The 13,811-nt window shown below is 29.8% G+C and overlaps 1 protein-coding gene across 4 annotated transcripts in view; it reads left to right on the top strand.

Annotated features, from left to right (window-relative positions):
• The window catches only part of LOC109600955 (ABC transporter G family member 20), a 44,986-nt gene extending 31,518 nt beyond the window's left edge, over positions 1-13,468 (top strand). For 2 of the 4 annotated variants that reach the window (XM_049967737.1, XM_049967740.1), the window contains exons 2-9: positions 5,172-5,393; positions 6,889-7,203; positions 7,310-7,511; positions 8,173-8,463; positions 8,522-9,050; positions 12,152-12,338; positions 12,395-12,483; positions 12,558-13,468. In XM_049967737.1, coding sequence (XP_049823694.1) covers positions 5,172-5,393; positions 6,889-7,203; positions 7,310-7,511; positions 8,173-8,463; positions 8,522-9,050; positions 12,152-12,338; positions 12,395-12,483; positions 12,558-13,036 — 2,314 coding nt within the window. In that variant the 3' untranslated portion in view covers positions 13,037-13,468. Of the gene's footprint in view, positions 1-322; positions 371-1,877; positions 2,038-5,171; positions 5,394-6,888; positions 7,204-7,309; positions 7,512-8,172; positions 8,464-8,521; positions 9,051-12,151; positions 12,339-12,394; positions 12,484-12,557 lie in introns of those variants that run through there. The other 2 variants (XM_049967738.1, XM_049967739.1) reach the window with 2 other exon arrangements.
• The last annotated feature ends 343 nt before the right edge of the window (positions 13,469-13,811 follow it).

The following is a 13,811-nucleotide window of genomic DNA, read 5'->3' as shown; positions in this document are numbered from 1 at the left end:
TTACAAGTAGTTATGTCTTAAATATTTAAGAAAAGTAGATAAAAATTCAAATAAGATAGCTTAGAATGGTTGATTTCATTTTGAAAATAAATAAATTAAAAGCTATTTTGGTTTGGTAAACAATAAAAAATAACTTAGTTAATTAAAATTAATTGACATAATGTTAAATTTAAATACAATAATATTTTTAATGATAACTAATTATTTTGACTGTGTTTTAATATTTAATATCATAATTATCTTTAGATAACACCATAAAATATATTAAACAATATTTTTCTTAAATAATGGAATGCATCACTGAATTAGTACTAATTCAGTGGTTTAAGCTACAGTAGTATCGTTTTTATTTAATGAGGTTTGGCAAATAGTAAGTACAATAAGATTTATTAATTTAACAGTTATATTGAATAATAATTGTGGTTTTATATTAATGTGTTATCTTATTTTAATAGAATAACAAATTATAATACGGTGGTAAATTGTGTATCAAATTAAACCATTGACCTTCTTTTATTTTATTTTGCTAAGATCTTCAATTTTTTATTAGGGTTTGCAATATTTAAAATGAAGATTTTATAATATTAAGTCATTCATTTGATTGACTATTTGAATGTTTTATAATATATTATGTCTTAATAACTATTTAAATATACTTAAAATACATTACTGTCAATTATTATGAATATTTGATGATTTAATACTTTAGAAGCCTATAGTTCAAACTACAACTTTAATTTGCCTCAAAAAACAACTATTTTAAATAGGTTTATTTATAGATAGCAGTGTTAACAATGTTTTGACCTTTTTTACCTTGTTATTATTAATTTCAAACTACTTGGCTCATTGGACTTTTCTAGTCAGCAGCAATAGAAGTTTTTTAAACTTTGGAAAAAAGGATAAGCTTTATCTTAAGATTCAAAACATTTTACAAAAATATATTTGGAATTATTAGTAAGTTATTTGTATAAATGTAATGTATATATTTTATTAAATAATAAGAGGTTTAATTTATATTTATTTAGATTTTATATTATGAATAAGATTAAGTAAAAATTTTCATAAACTTTATCTTATTAAAAACATTTTACAGGAACAAATTTGGGCTTTAGCAACAGTTTATTCATTTAAATATCATATTATTTAAAATAATAGGAAGTTTAATCCTCATTTATTTATTTTTTTTTTTATTATAAATAAGATTAGGTAAAAATTTTTCTGCTTATTCTTGTCTAAATTAATGTCATAGACCAATATAAAAGTTGAAAAAAAGAATAAGCTATATCTTAGGAGACAAACCATTTTACAGGATCAAATTTGGATAACAGTAATTTATTTTTTTTTTTTTCAATATTTTATTATTTAAAATATTAATAATAGTAATAATAAAATAATAATATGTTTAATATGTATTTATTTAGATTTTTTTATGAATAAAATTAGGATAAAATATTCCTGCTTATATCTTACCAAATTTAATTTCCTAATTCAATATAAAAATTGGATAAATGATAACCTTTATCTTAGAATCCATATTACAAAAAGCAGCAGTTTATTTTTTTAAATATTATATTATTTAAAATAATAAGAGGTTCCATAGCTATTTTATGAAAAAAAAAAGAAAAATCCTGAAAGCCATAGATTCCTAAATAAGACAAGACCATTGTACATAAAAATTTCATCCATTACCTAACCCACGAAGATCCCGAATTTCTTCGTCAACGCCATTGGACGAGTGCAACATTTAACTTTCTCACAACACATTATTGCTAAATGGAGTCTACGATTCAAGGTTACATTCCGTATGCCTCAAGAATAAACTAATAGAATTAACAAATGCGTAGTGTATATTCTGTCGTTTAGTAACGATTAGTAGACCTCGCCGAATCGTTCGATTTGCAGCGATGCGTTTGTGTCCCGGTGTTGGGCAGCACGTCAGGAAAAAAGTTTGCTGTCGGTGATGTGCGCCGCTTAATTGATAAACTGTTGTGCTGTGCTTTTGGTTATTTGTAATTTTTCGGAATAAATGGCGACAAGGTTTGTAATAAATTTAGTTTGCTATTTTCCATTTTTACTTTGCACAACAAACAATTAGGTACAACGTTTTATTTTGTTTAATTATATTGTAAACATATTTTAATTACAGTTAATTTGTTTCATTAGTTGTTTAAAAATGTCAAAGTGAATTGGTGACTCGAATATTATTATTTTCACTTTTGGTTTTGGATTTGTTTTGGCTTGTAGTGAAAGTTTATGTGAGAAAATATATCTAAATGTCATTACGTTCCCTTGAAGTACAATTTACAATCTCTAATAACAAAAGTATGCTATTAAAAAAATTAATATTCCAAGAATGTTCAACTTATAAAGCATTTATTTGTTCTTAATATAGAAAACGGATTCTTAAAACAGAAGTTATCCAAATTTGAACAGTGTTTAACTATTCATGTTAACAACTGTCCAAAGAAAACGCTGTATATTAATTACACATTAGCTATTTATTGTAATTATTAAGCTCTATAATAATTCCCGACATCACTTCCAAAATTAATATTTCGTATCATCAACAAAAGTTGATTGTAAAATAATGACTTTTGTACACCGGATTTTTGCTTCACCGTCAATTTATTTTATAATTCATAATTCACCCGATCCATTTCAGATAAACTATTCCATTGAAATAATTCAATTGCCGCAACAATACACTTAAAATGATATTATATTCAATTCCCCCAATGTAAATCTATGATTCATACAAATTGAGATTTAAATCGTTGAATAATTTATTTTATGTAAAAAATATTGGTTTATTAAAAGTAATTTTTTCCATCACAGGAATGGACGAAATAAAAACACATAACAGCAACTTAAAAGTGAACTAATTAAATAAATTTTTCCCATTGGCATTTTCCTTTCTGTGATCGGAGACCTTCATACATAACTATTATGAATTAATTTATTTTTTAGCATATTTAAATTAATTGCAATCATTCCTTTCTAATACGTAGTATAAGTTGATTTTGATTTGATTTTATTGTTAAATAAAATACTTTTAATTTTTAAGTTAAAAATGACTAAATAAAATTTTATCTTGCTGAATTATTATGATTATTTTTTTAATAAATTTGAGCAATATACTATATTTATTTAGTTAATTATTAATTAATTATCATCTTAATTTATAATATACATTTGTACATAAAAAATAATATAGTCTTAATAAGATCAAAAGGTCTTACTTTCCTAAATATGTACAAATGATAAAAAACTACTTTATTTTGAATATTTTTAAAATTTTCTTACATGTTACAGTTATGATTTCTTATGTAGCAAACATATTTTAAATATTAAAAATATGGAAAACTTGATATAAGTAACAAATAACTGAGTGTTTAATTAAGAAACATATAAGAAACTAAGAAATTAAAAAACTATATATAAAAAACTAACAAAATATTATCAATTTATATCTTTTATATTCCAGTATAAATTTGACACACAATAATATCAAATTTCTTAAAAATTAATTATCTTATTCATCAGTAATAAATTATCTATCTAAAATTTTGTTTGTACATAAAAAAAATAAAATAGTTTTAATAAGATAAGAAGGTTTTCCTTTTGTAAAAAACACTATTATTTACATTTTTTTAATATTTTTTTCTTAAAAGAAAAAACAAATAAGGAGAAATTTTGAAACTATGATTTATTATATAACATATTATAATATTAAATACCTTAGAATTTAAAATATATAATATTACTAATATCAATAATAAAAAAATTTCAAAAATTTGCCTGTTTAATTAAGAAACATATAAGTAAGACATTATTTAATAAAAAACAGCTTTAATTTGTACTAAAAGAGGACAAAATACGTCCAATTTATATCTTTTAAAAATTAAAATGCTCTTAATATGAATAAAAACCCTTTCATTACTAAATTAGCTTGAAACAATTAATATTTTAAATATTAAACACCCACAAAAATGTATCAGACAATTAAAATTTTAATAATAAACTTGTTTTTAAATAAAGTTTAAGTCAATATATAATATGACCAAAATATATATGACAAAAATAAATATCACAAAAATAAGTATGATAAAAATAAATAAGTCTAAAATAAAATTTTCAATACCTTGTCTTATTGTCCTTGCTTTTTTAAGTGCATTTGAATTTAATATATATAAAATTGAATAAATATCTACGTCTTAAGTAAATTTTAGTTTAATTTTAAAATCATGCAAATATATATTTATTTTGCCAATACCCATAAAATAGGTTATTTATTATTATTATCATCAACTGAATGGGTTTGAACTAAACGAGGCGTACATTATTTTCTATTACTTATTGTCGAGAGAGAAAATTACAAAAGAGAAATTGAAACATTAACCTTGCATCTTTTATTGTTTTAAGAAACGAAGCTGAATAATTGAGACCGTATTGCAAATTAAGATATAAAGCAAGTGCTATATCAGGTAATAGATATTCATGATGTGAATCCGCCACCTTCATCATCGGAGTCAATGTCACTTACATGGAATTCAATTAGCTTTAACTTTTAATTTCACCTTTAGCATTATATGGAAACAGCAATAAAATTATTAGTAAACAGTGCACATTCTTAATTGTCTACGATCTAGGCCAAATCGACCTACTTAGTTGTAACGCCATTAAGTAACAAAACATATTGCTGTTATCCAACTGAATATTTAGATATCAACGATCGGTCCGCATTGAACGTCGATTGCATTGGACGATTGCAGCCCGAGAACTTATTGCTTACACTTTGAATTTAAATTTTCTGCAAAGTCCACAAATGTAAACAATTGCAAAACTCGCCTCAGTCGTGTGGACTGTTGCTTAAAAATGTATTTAAATTTATGCAAAATTGCAAGATTTCGGCTAATAAGTCATGTTCCGAATTTTTAGTAAAAGTTTCCGCATGTTAATCCTCGGAAGGGTCGCTTTGGTAATCCGTGCCTTCAGTTGGGCAGGATTTTGAAATGACGTTAACATTGAAATAACATCACGGTTGTAATTGAAAGTCGATGGCGGTTTTTCCAAACTGGTTGTTGCTACAGTTGTGATTCATTTTAAATATTCCTTGACCCTCCACGTCTTGGGAATCTACCCACATTAATGGTGTGCTTGTTTTGTTTCAGTGAGGGTTCAGCGATGGGTGAAAGGGTAGAACCAGTGGTCCCTGGACCAGACTTAGTTGGTGTAAACGTTGAAAGACCTCCACTCCCTCATCAACAGTCATCAGTTTATCAAAAAAGACAACAAGCAGTGTGCGTACGACATGCCTTCAAACACTACGGCTCGAAGAAGAAACCCAACCATGTACTTAGTAATTTAAATATGACAGTAGCCAAAGGAACAATGTAAGTATCAAATCCAATCAGGCGAAAATGGGTCTATTGTTCTATTATCAAAAGCACAAAACAAATTGAACAATTGGCCATTCTTTGATGCTCTTCTCGCCATTATCTCAATTAAACAATTGGTTCAGATTGAAGTATCAAATGAAAACCAATAACACGTGCAGTCACTTCCAGCAGAGACAGTTTCTAGGTTATACGTGGCCAGGTGCGAGAGCAAGGCCAGTTTGAAACATTCAAGTAAATAATTTTGCCTACAAAACATATTCATTAATCAAGTATTCATTAATTAAGTATTCAAATTTCTGGAATTGCCCACTATCAAGACTTTGGACGTTGCCCTTGTCTGCAACCAGTTATCTTTTCCTTCATTCACTGAAAAATATAAAAGGCATTACTACTTAAAAGTACTAGTATTAGCAGTGAAATAAATTCCAGTCCTTTAGATCAACAAAAGATCAAATTAAAATATATTTTGAACGACGTGTTTTGGAAGCAACTTCATCAAAACAAAAAACCATTTAAATTTTACAATCGTAATTATTCAATTTAGCTTGACATTTATGTGATAATTAACACCGACAATAACCGATGGAAAACCACAAAACTAGGAATTGTACAAGTCATTTCTTTTATGTTTAATAATCATGCTATACATTTACCAGCAATGATTCACAAAATGCGTTGCACAAGACATTTCAAGCCTTGAATGCTTGCGTAAATATGTTCGTTTCAAAGTTGTTTCGTTATTTCCGACACACAAAAGTGTTTCTTCATAATATTTTGGATTTAAGTGTTGAACATGCGTCTACATGTATGTACGTTTAAGAGCACTAGAAAGTGACTTTAATGGCAAATTTATATAATTAAGCCAATTCCTTTGACAACGTTTTACACAGGATAAGACCTCCACTAATTATTAGCCTCTGTTTCAAGTTATTGAAATCTTTCCAATCAATCAATCAATGCTAATTTCATACGCATAAATGTAGCTCCTTCTACTCATGGAAAGATAATGACCTGAGGAACGCCCATTCCTGCTTACTTACTTACTTACTTAATTAACAATTCACTCCTTTATTGTTTTTCGTTTCATTAATAGGAATTAAATGTCTTAAATATAAACGATAATGGTTGACACTTTAAATTTATTTAGCTCTGGTACTTCGAACTTTGAATTAACATGATACATTGCACGATGAAGGTTAAAGTAAAGTTAGCAATTCAAATTAATATAATTTACCTATAAATTGTACTTTTCAAAGTAGACAAACACTAATGTTTAACTAAATGGATAATGATATGATGACTACAAGATCATAAGAGAAATGTTGTGTAGCTACATCTATTTTTTTCGTGCACGATTGTAATTAGAGATAATGAACGTTCCTATATTAAAAAACAAATAAATAAGTTATTTCTGTACCATAATTTATGTCTTTCCTAGAAACAATCCATGAAAACAATATTAAAATGTAATTCATTCATTTTTCCCCAGATACGGTCTACTAGGAGCATCAGGCTGTGGAAAGACAACCTTACTATCATGCATAGTGGGAAGGCGACGGCTGAACACCGGAGAGATATGGGTGTTGGGCGGAAAACCGGGAACAAAAGGCAGCGGAGTGCCGGGCAAACGTGTCGGGTACATGCCCCAGGAAATCGCCCTCTACGGCGAGTTCTCCATCAAGGAGACCATGATGTACTTCGGCTGGATCTTCGGAATGGGCTCCAGCGAGATCAACGAAAGGCTTCAGTTCTTACTCAACTTCCTCGATTTGCCCAGTCAAAATAGATTAGTCAAAAATTTAAGGTAAACATTTACATAAATTACATTTGATGGACTAGTGCTTCATTAGAAGGCAACAAACACATATAAATCTAAACCAGGAAGCCAATAAATCGTTTGTTTGTTGCAGTGGTGGTCAACAAAGAAGGGTGTCCTTTGCCGTAGCGCTTATGCACGACCCCGAACTACTTATTTTAGATGAACCGACCGTAGGTGTGGATCCTTTGCTCAGACAAAGTATATGGAATCACCTTGTCCAAATTACGAAGGACGGCAACAAAACCGTCATCATAACGACGCATTACATTGAGGAGGCCAGACAAGCACACACAGTAAGTAATTGCGGTCTTGATTGTTTTAAACAGCTAATTAGTGCCAATTAATAAGCACGATATCTGCATGAAAGCAGTTATGGGAAAATGTCTTAAGGAGCTAATTTATTTAAAGCGTAATTGGTCTACTTATTTCCTTGAACGCCTTGTTTATCAACAAAATCCATGTTTTGGATGGACGAAGAAACTTGTTATGTCCAACCGAAGAAGCTGGAATACAATAAAAAAAATTCCAAATAACTAAGTCATTATAATAACAAGATAGCAGCTTTTTATAAAGTAACTTTAGATGAAAATCATGACGTATAGTAATTAAAAATATAATTAAACGAGCTGAATACAATGAATTTTTAAATTCCAGAAAATAATTAAGTTAAGTCACTTCTTTTAACAATTTGCTTTTTTATGTGAAACCAGTTCTGCATTTTATAAACTGAAATTTATCATTTATTTAAACTTCAAAGGTTATATATTTAAGTTAAAAATTCATTATTTGAAAAGTTATTGTTAATAAAACACATGGCATATGAACAATGACACAAACACTTGTTCAGGCCATAAAAAAGCAATTTCAAACGACATTTATGTAACATAATTTACAATGCATCCAATAAATAGATTTTTTATTATTAATGACTAATTGATTAATTTAATTCTTCAGATTGGATTGATGAGAAGCGGGAAGCTTCTAGCTGAAGAATCTCCCCATGTCCTCCTCTCGATGTACGGTTGCCAGTCCTTGGAAGAAGTCTTTTTGAAACTGTCCAGGAAACAAACTCAAGGTGGAGTGGTGCCACAGACCGACATGAATATTACAAACAACATTAGCTTAGCATCGTTAAATTGGGGCAAAAAAGATTCGATATCGGTGACGGAAGAAAGTGGAGTGGTCGGCCTGAATTTTCACCAAAGCAAAGAAATTTTAGTTCACGACAGCAACGGCCACTTAGATGTAAGTAACCACCACGTTAATTACTAGTGCCCGTTAATCGCATCGATGGTAATTTCAGATGGGTAAAGCTGGTACATCAAGGAGTATAACGGAGGCGTGCGAGGACTGCGGCAATTGCACAAACTGGACAACGACGGGCAAAATCCGGGCCCTGATGCAAAAGAACTTTTTGAAAATGTGGCGTAACGTGGGCGTTATGTTGTTCATTTTCGCACTGCCCGTTATGCAAGTAATCCTCTTCTGTTTGGCCATCGGCGGCGACCCCAAAGGACTCAAACTCGCCATCGTCAACCACGAAAAGCCGTTCACGAACCTCACCTACCAGGAATGCGACTTCGAACCGGGCTGTAAGTTTGGCAATTTGAGCTGTCGATATCTGCACTCGCTGAACACGAGTACGATGGTGAAGCAGTACTACGAGACGCCCGAGTATGCCAAGGAAGCGGTTAGGAGAGGGGAAGCGTGGGGTGCCTTGTACTTCACGGAGAACTTCACCGACGCTTTGGTTGCTCGAATGGCCCTAGGAAAAGATACCGATGAAGAAACTTTAGATCAGAGTGAGGTTAGAGTGTGGCTCGACATGTCAAGTAAGTACTGATCATTATAAGAGAATTTTTTAAACAAAAAGATGCACTGACAATGAGAGTGATCAATAAATACGTGATTTCTTTGATTCATACATAAACCAGTATTGATTTATTATCACTCTTTGTGCAAATGCATATCTATTTGTTAACTGAAGGTTTCCAAATAGGTGTTGCTCAGTGATCATATACCTAAACTTATTTATAACTCAGAACCATGTTATTAGAACATAAACAGAAAACATAAATTTTTTACTAATACATTGCTTGCTAACTTGAGGTGTTGGTTTTTTCAGTTTGTGCTAAACCATTGCTATATAACATGCATTAGCGTACTACTAATTTATAAAAAGTGACGTCATTCTGAACATTTAATGGAATATTTCATAATTATCAAATCATTTTACCAAAAAAACTCATTATTTCAACAGCTATTTAAATGTGAACTATATCTTTGTTGTTGTCCAAATATTTTTATGTTTGTCCATTTTCCTATAACAGTGTTTGTCTTGCACTACTTGTGTTTTGCACAAAACTTTGTTTTTTTTAATGTGTGTGCATAAGTTTGCACTGCTCTCAGGTTTTGGTTTTCAACTAAGAAAGTCTGATGTAATCAAACAGGTTTAAAGTGTTTGACGTCCAAATAAATGTTCAAATGTGTGAATATTGTTACTAATTGTGTTAGTGTTCTTTTGGTTATGGTAATATTTACTTGTACAAAGTGCAAATTTATTTTATTACATATAAGTTTAATCACTACTAAGATGTGTAGAGTGACGCCAAAGTTCAAAAATTTTTAGGTAAGTCTAACGCGCAAAATTATTGACTTATATGTGAATAATGCGACCAAAACTGCGTTTATTTATTACTTTGTACTTCACACGTCAAAAAAAAAATGTTTGTTGGTCAAAATCCTGTTCACTAATAATAAGACGTAATAAGCGAAAGTTGTTTAAATGAATTTGTTATGAAATAATCCGCAAGAGATGTGAATAAAAATGAACACTTTCACTATTTTTCACGACCGAATCTTTGGTAATATTTCCAATATAATAATCGCGTTACAAAGTGCACAAGAACATTACCAATTGATGTCAAGATCTAATAATGAGTGATGTCGGTCTATGCTATAAATAAATTGTTTTACGAAGGTTTTCTTAATTGAAAACAAACCTGAATCGTTAAATTGGCTATTATTTTTTTTAGTTTTTTAATTTTTGAATTGGTAAGTATATTTACTACATGGAAAATGGAAGTTAACATACTTATTTTTGAAATTATTCATTAGTTTTTTAAAGTTAGATCAATATTTTTTGTGTCAATGATATATGTAGGTAGGTAAGTAAGAGTTTAAACTTTTGACGTTGCCTGAATTAATATTTACAATGATGACAGTTCACAAAATATATTGTGCAAACTTATTGCATTTATTTATTTTCATTTTGATTTTATAAATCACCTTCATTTCTTCATTTGTCATCAGTTATCAACTGCATAAACAATCACAATCATTAAGAAATATTTTCTCCAATATAAATCTATATCTAAATCTAAATTTAAAAATTTTCCTGTATCACGTTCTTATTCTTCTGGAGTTTGAGCTTTTACTAATATATAAAAGCTCTTTAGATAAAGCCTTACCAAATTAGTTTCAATATTTTTAATCCCATATGAAAATTTACATTTTTCTATTTTTTAAATCATCTTCATTGTCTAACCTATATCATCACAGTTAATCTTTCACAATTATAAGAATATTTCGAATTCTTAAAAAAAAAAAACATTTTCCTCACAATATAGGGACTGCCTAAATTGAGTGCCCAAAAATTAACCACATATTCTTGACCTTAAAATAGGCCTATTCTAGTTTACCTATATACCAATATGCTTCCTAAGAGAGGTACGGTCCTCCAAAGGATCTTTCAGTTGCTGTAATGCCTTTCGTAACTGATCTCACAATTCTAAAACAATTTTTAATTAAACATATTTATTATTATATTAGAATATTCGATCTCCTCATCATATTGTTAAAGTTAACATAAACGACTTTTAAGCTCCTCCTTATCACCTCGGTAGTAATTTTTGAGGCCTATTTTGAGGTCAAGAATGTGTGATTAATTTTTGTACAATCCTGTGTATCCACAAAAGTTGTTTCAATTGCATTTATTTATTTTCTTCTTGATTTTACAAGTCATATTCATTATCTAATCTGTCCCATCATCAATTATTAGATACTTAATTATTACTTATGAACCTTTCACTATCATTAAACATGTCTTAAATTCATTAAAAATATTTTTTCGTATCTCCACAACTAAAATTTCATGCAAAAAAGCTTCTTGGATCACATTCATGTTATTTTGAAGTATGAGCTTTTACTATTATAAAAAGCTCTTTAATTATAGTCATATATAAATTTATGATGATATTAAATAGAAAATAAACAATTTATTATTCATAAAAATCGATTTGAATAAAAAGTTAATACATCTCCATTGTCTAGTCTGGTCCATCACCAGCTGTTGCAGTTGCTTAAAAGGTTTCTATTAGAGATAACCTTGCTTTCACATTAATTTAAAATATCTGATATAAATTATATTGATATATAAAATGGTTTCTCCAATTTATATATAAATAAATATATAAACCCTCCAAACCCTTATTAAACACCTTAAATAATTGTAAAAATATACAAATAGAACATAAATTATTTAATATTACATTAGTATTAAGTATATTTGAACAAAATATAAATAAAGCGTTGATAGAGTTTTTTTGGATTAAATCATTTTCAATAGAAAAATTTCATTGATCAGTATCAGCATTAAAATCATTTTAAATTAGTATTAGAAATTATCCCAAGGACATGTAATATAGTGTACATACAAACTGAACTAACTAAATAACCAAGCTTTTTTCCCTTAGGTACAATATTTTCTTGCATTGTATATAGCTAATATTAATGAATACCAGCTAGTAAGTAAACGAAAATTATCCTTGCTGGTGGTGGCTTAATAAACTATTAAATAGATCCGAATTGTACATACTTGTAAATATACATGATGTGCGATGTGTCCACAAAAATTCTAACTGAAAAATAATAGATCAACAGATTGGCGTCATTCTACAACGGGATCTGCAGTTAGGTTATCAAAATTTTACGAAAGACTTACTTAGAGATTGCGAACAAAATCCCGATCTTGCCGAAGTACCGATTTCGTTCAAAGACCCGATTTATGGATCCAATCAGCCATCGTTCACCAATTTCGTTGCACCCGGTATTATACTGACGTAAGTCTGCTTGTGATCCAAAGTCGACTTCAGCATTAACGCCGTTTACGTTTTAGGATTGTTTTCTTCTTGGCGGTTGCCTTGACGTCATCGGCTCTCATCATTGAACGGATGGAAGGACTGTTGGACAGATCTTGGGTTGCAGGTAAGTCCTGATATCGACTCACGCTTTCAATTTGAAGTTAACAATTGTCTAACGATGTCGTTTTAATTTTTCAGGGGTTTCGCCTGGTGAAATTTTGTTCTCGCACGTGGTGACGCAATTCGTGGTAATGTGCGGTCAAACCGCACTCGTCCTCATATTCATGATCCTAGTATTCAAAGTAGAAAGCAACGGCGACATAATTGTAGTTATTATCCTTACGATTCTGCAGGGTTTGTGCGGAATGTGTTTCGGTTTCGTAATTTCGGCGATATGCGAGTTAGAAAGAAACGCCATTCAGATGGCCCTGGGCAGTTTCTATCCTACGTTGCTTTTGAGCGGCATCATTTGGCCTATCGAAGGCATGCCCATGTTCCTTAGAGGGATTTCCACCTTTTTGCCTCTTACTTTAGCTACTTCGTCGCTCAGGGCGATGATGACGAGGGGCTGGCCCTTCACACAACCCGTAGTTTACTACGGATTCATCTCGACAATAGCTTGGATTGTAATATTCTTGTCGATTAGTTTAATGGTTCTGAAGCTTAAAAGAGGTTGAGCTCGTTTCATAGGTTTATATTCAAAATTTTTCACCATTGCCCCATCTTTGAAAGGGTGTCCACAAAATTGTTTCACTTAATTTTTATCCATTATGGTTATAGTCATTTATTTATAAATCCTTGCCCCGTTTGTATATCATAATTTGTATATGTCTTTTAGTTTTAAGATTAATTTTATACTTTTATATACAATTGCGATGTCTCAAATCTTCGAAAATCAAAGGACTTTAGGAGAGATAGGAAGACACTTGTAAATGAAGAAAAATTAGAGAAATTAAAAAATATTATTAAAATCCTGCGAAGGTAGTTACTTGAGACATATAGCCAATTTTACTGCAAAGTGCTCAAATGTTAATTTTTATTGTTATAGTTGGTTTATTGATGTATGTTTTGATATGTGTAGTATAGCAATAAATAAGTACAAAAACGGAGTACATTTATTTTTCTTCCAACAACTAACAACTTTTAGGTTTTTGCACAGATTGCCTCTGCACTGCGTTTACTAATTTTTGGAAAAGGATTTTTTTTTTGTATATATTTTAATTAACTCGATGTTTTTCTTATGCAATTTACTAAAATTTGCGTTTTTATGTCGACGCAGTATAACATTATGTAGCAATTGTCTTTTGTACTACATAATTTTATCCTGCCACGTGAGTCAAAAGCTCTTCGAGTGACTGGCTGCTCTTGATTGTTTTTGTATGTTTATGTAGTGTGCGCACGTGACTAATTATTTAGAAGTTTCAAATGTTTCTTTAAGGTTCGTAATATTTA

Source organism: Aethina tumida, chromosome 5 (genome assembly GCF_024364675.1).
Source record: "Aethina tumida isolate Nest 87 chromosome 5, icAetTumi1.1, whole genome shotgun sequence".
NCBI lineage: Eukaryota > Metazoa > Arthropoda > Insecta > Coleoptera > Nitidulidae > Aethina > Aethina tumida.
This window is presented reverse-complemented; position numbering and strand designations above follow the sequence as displayed.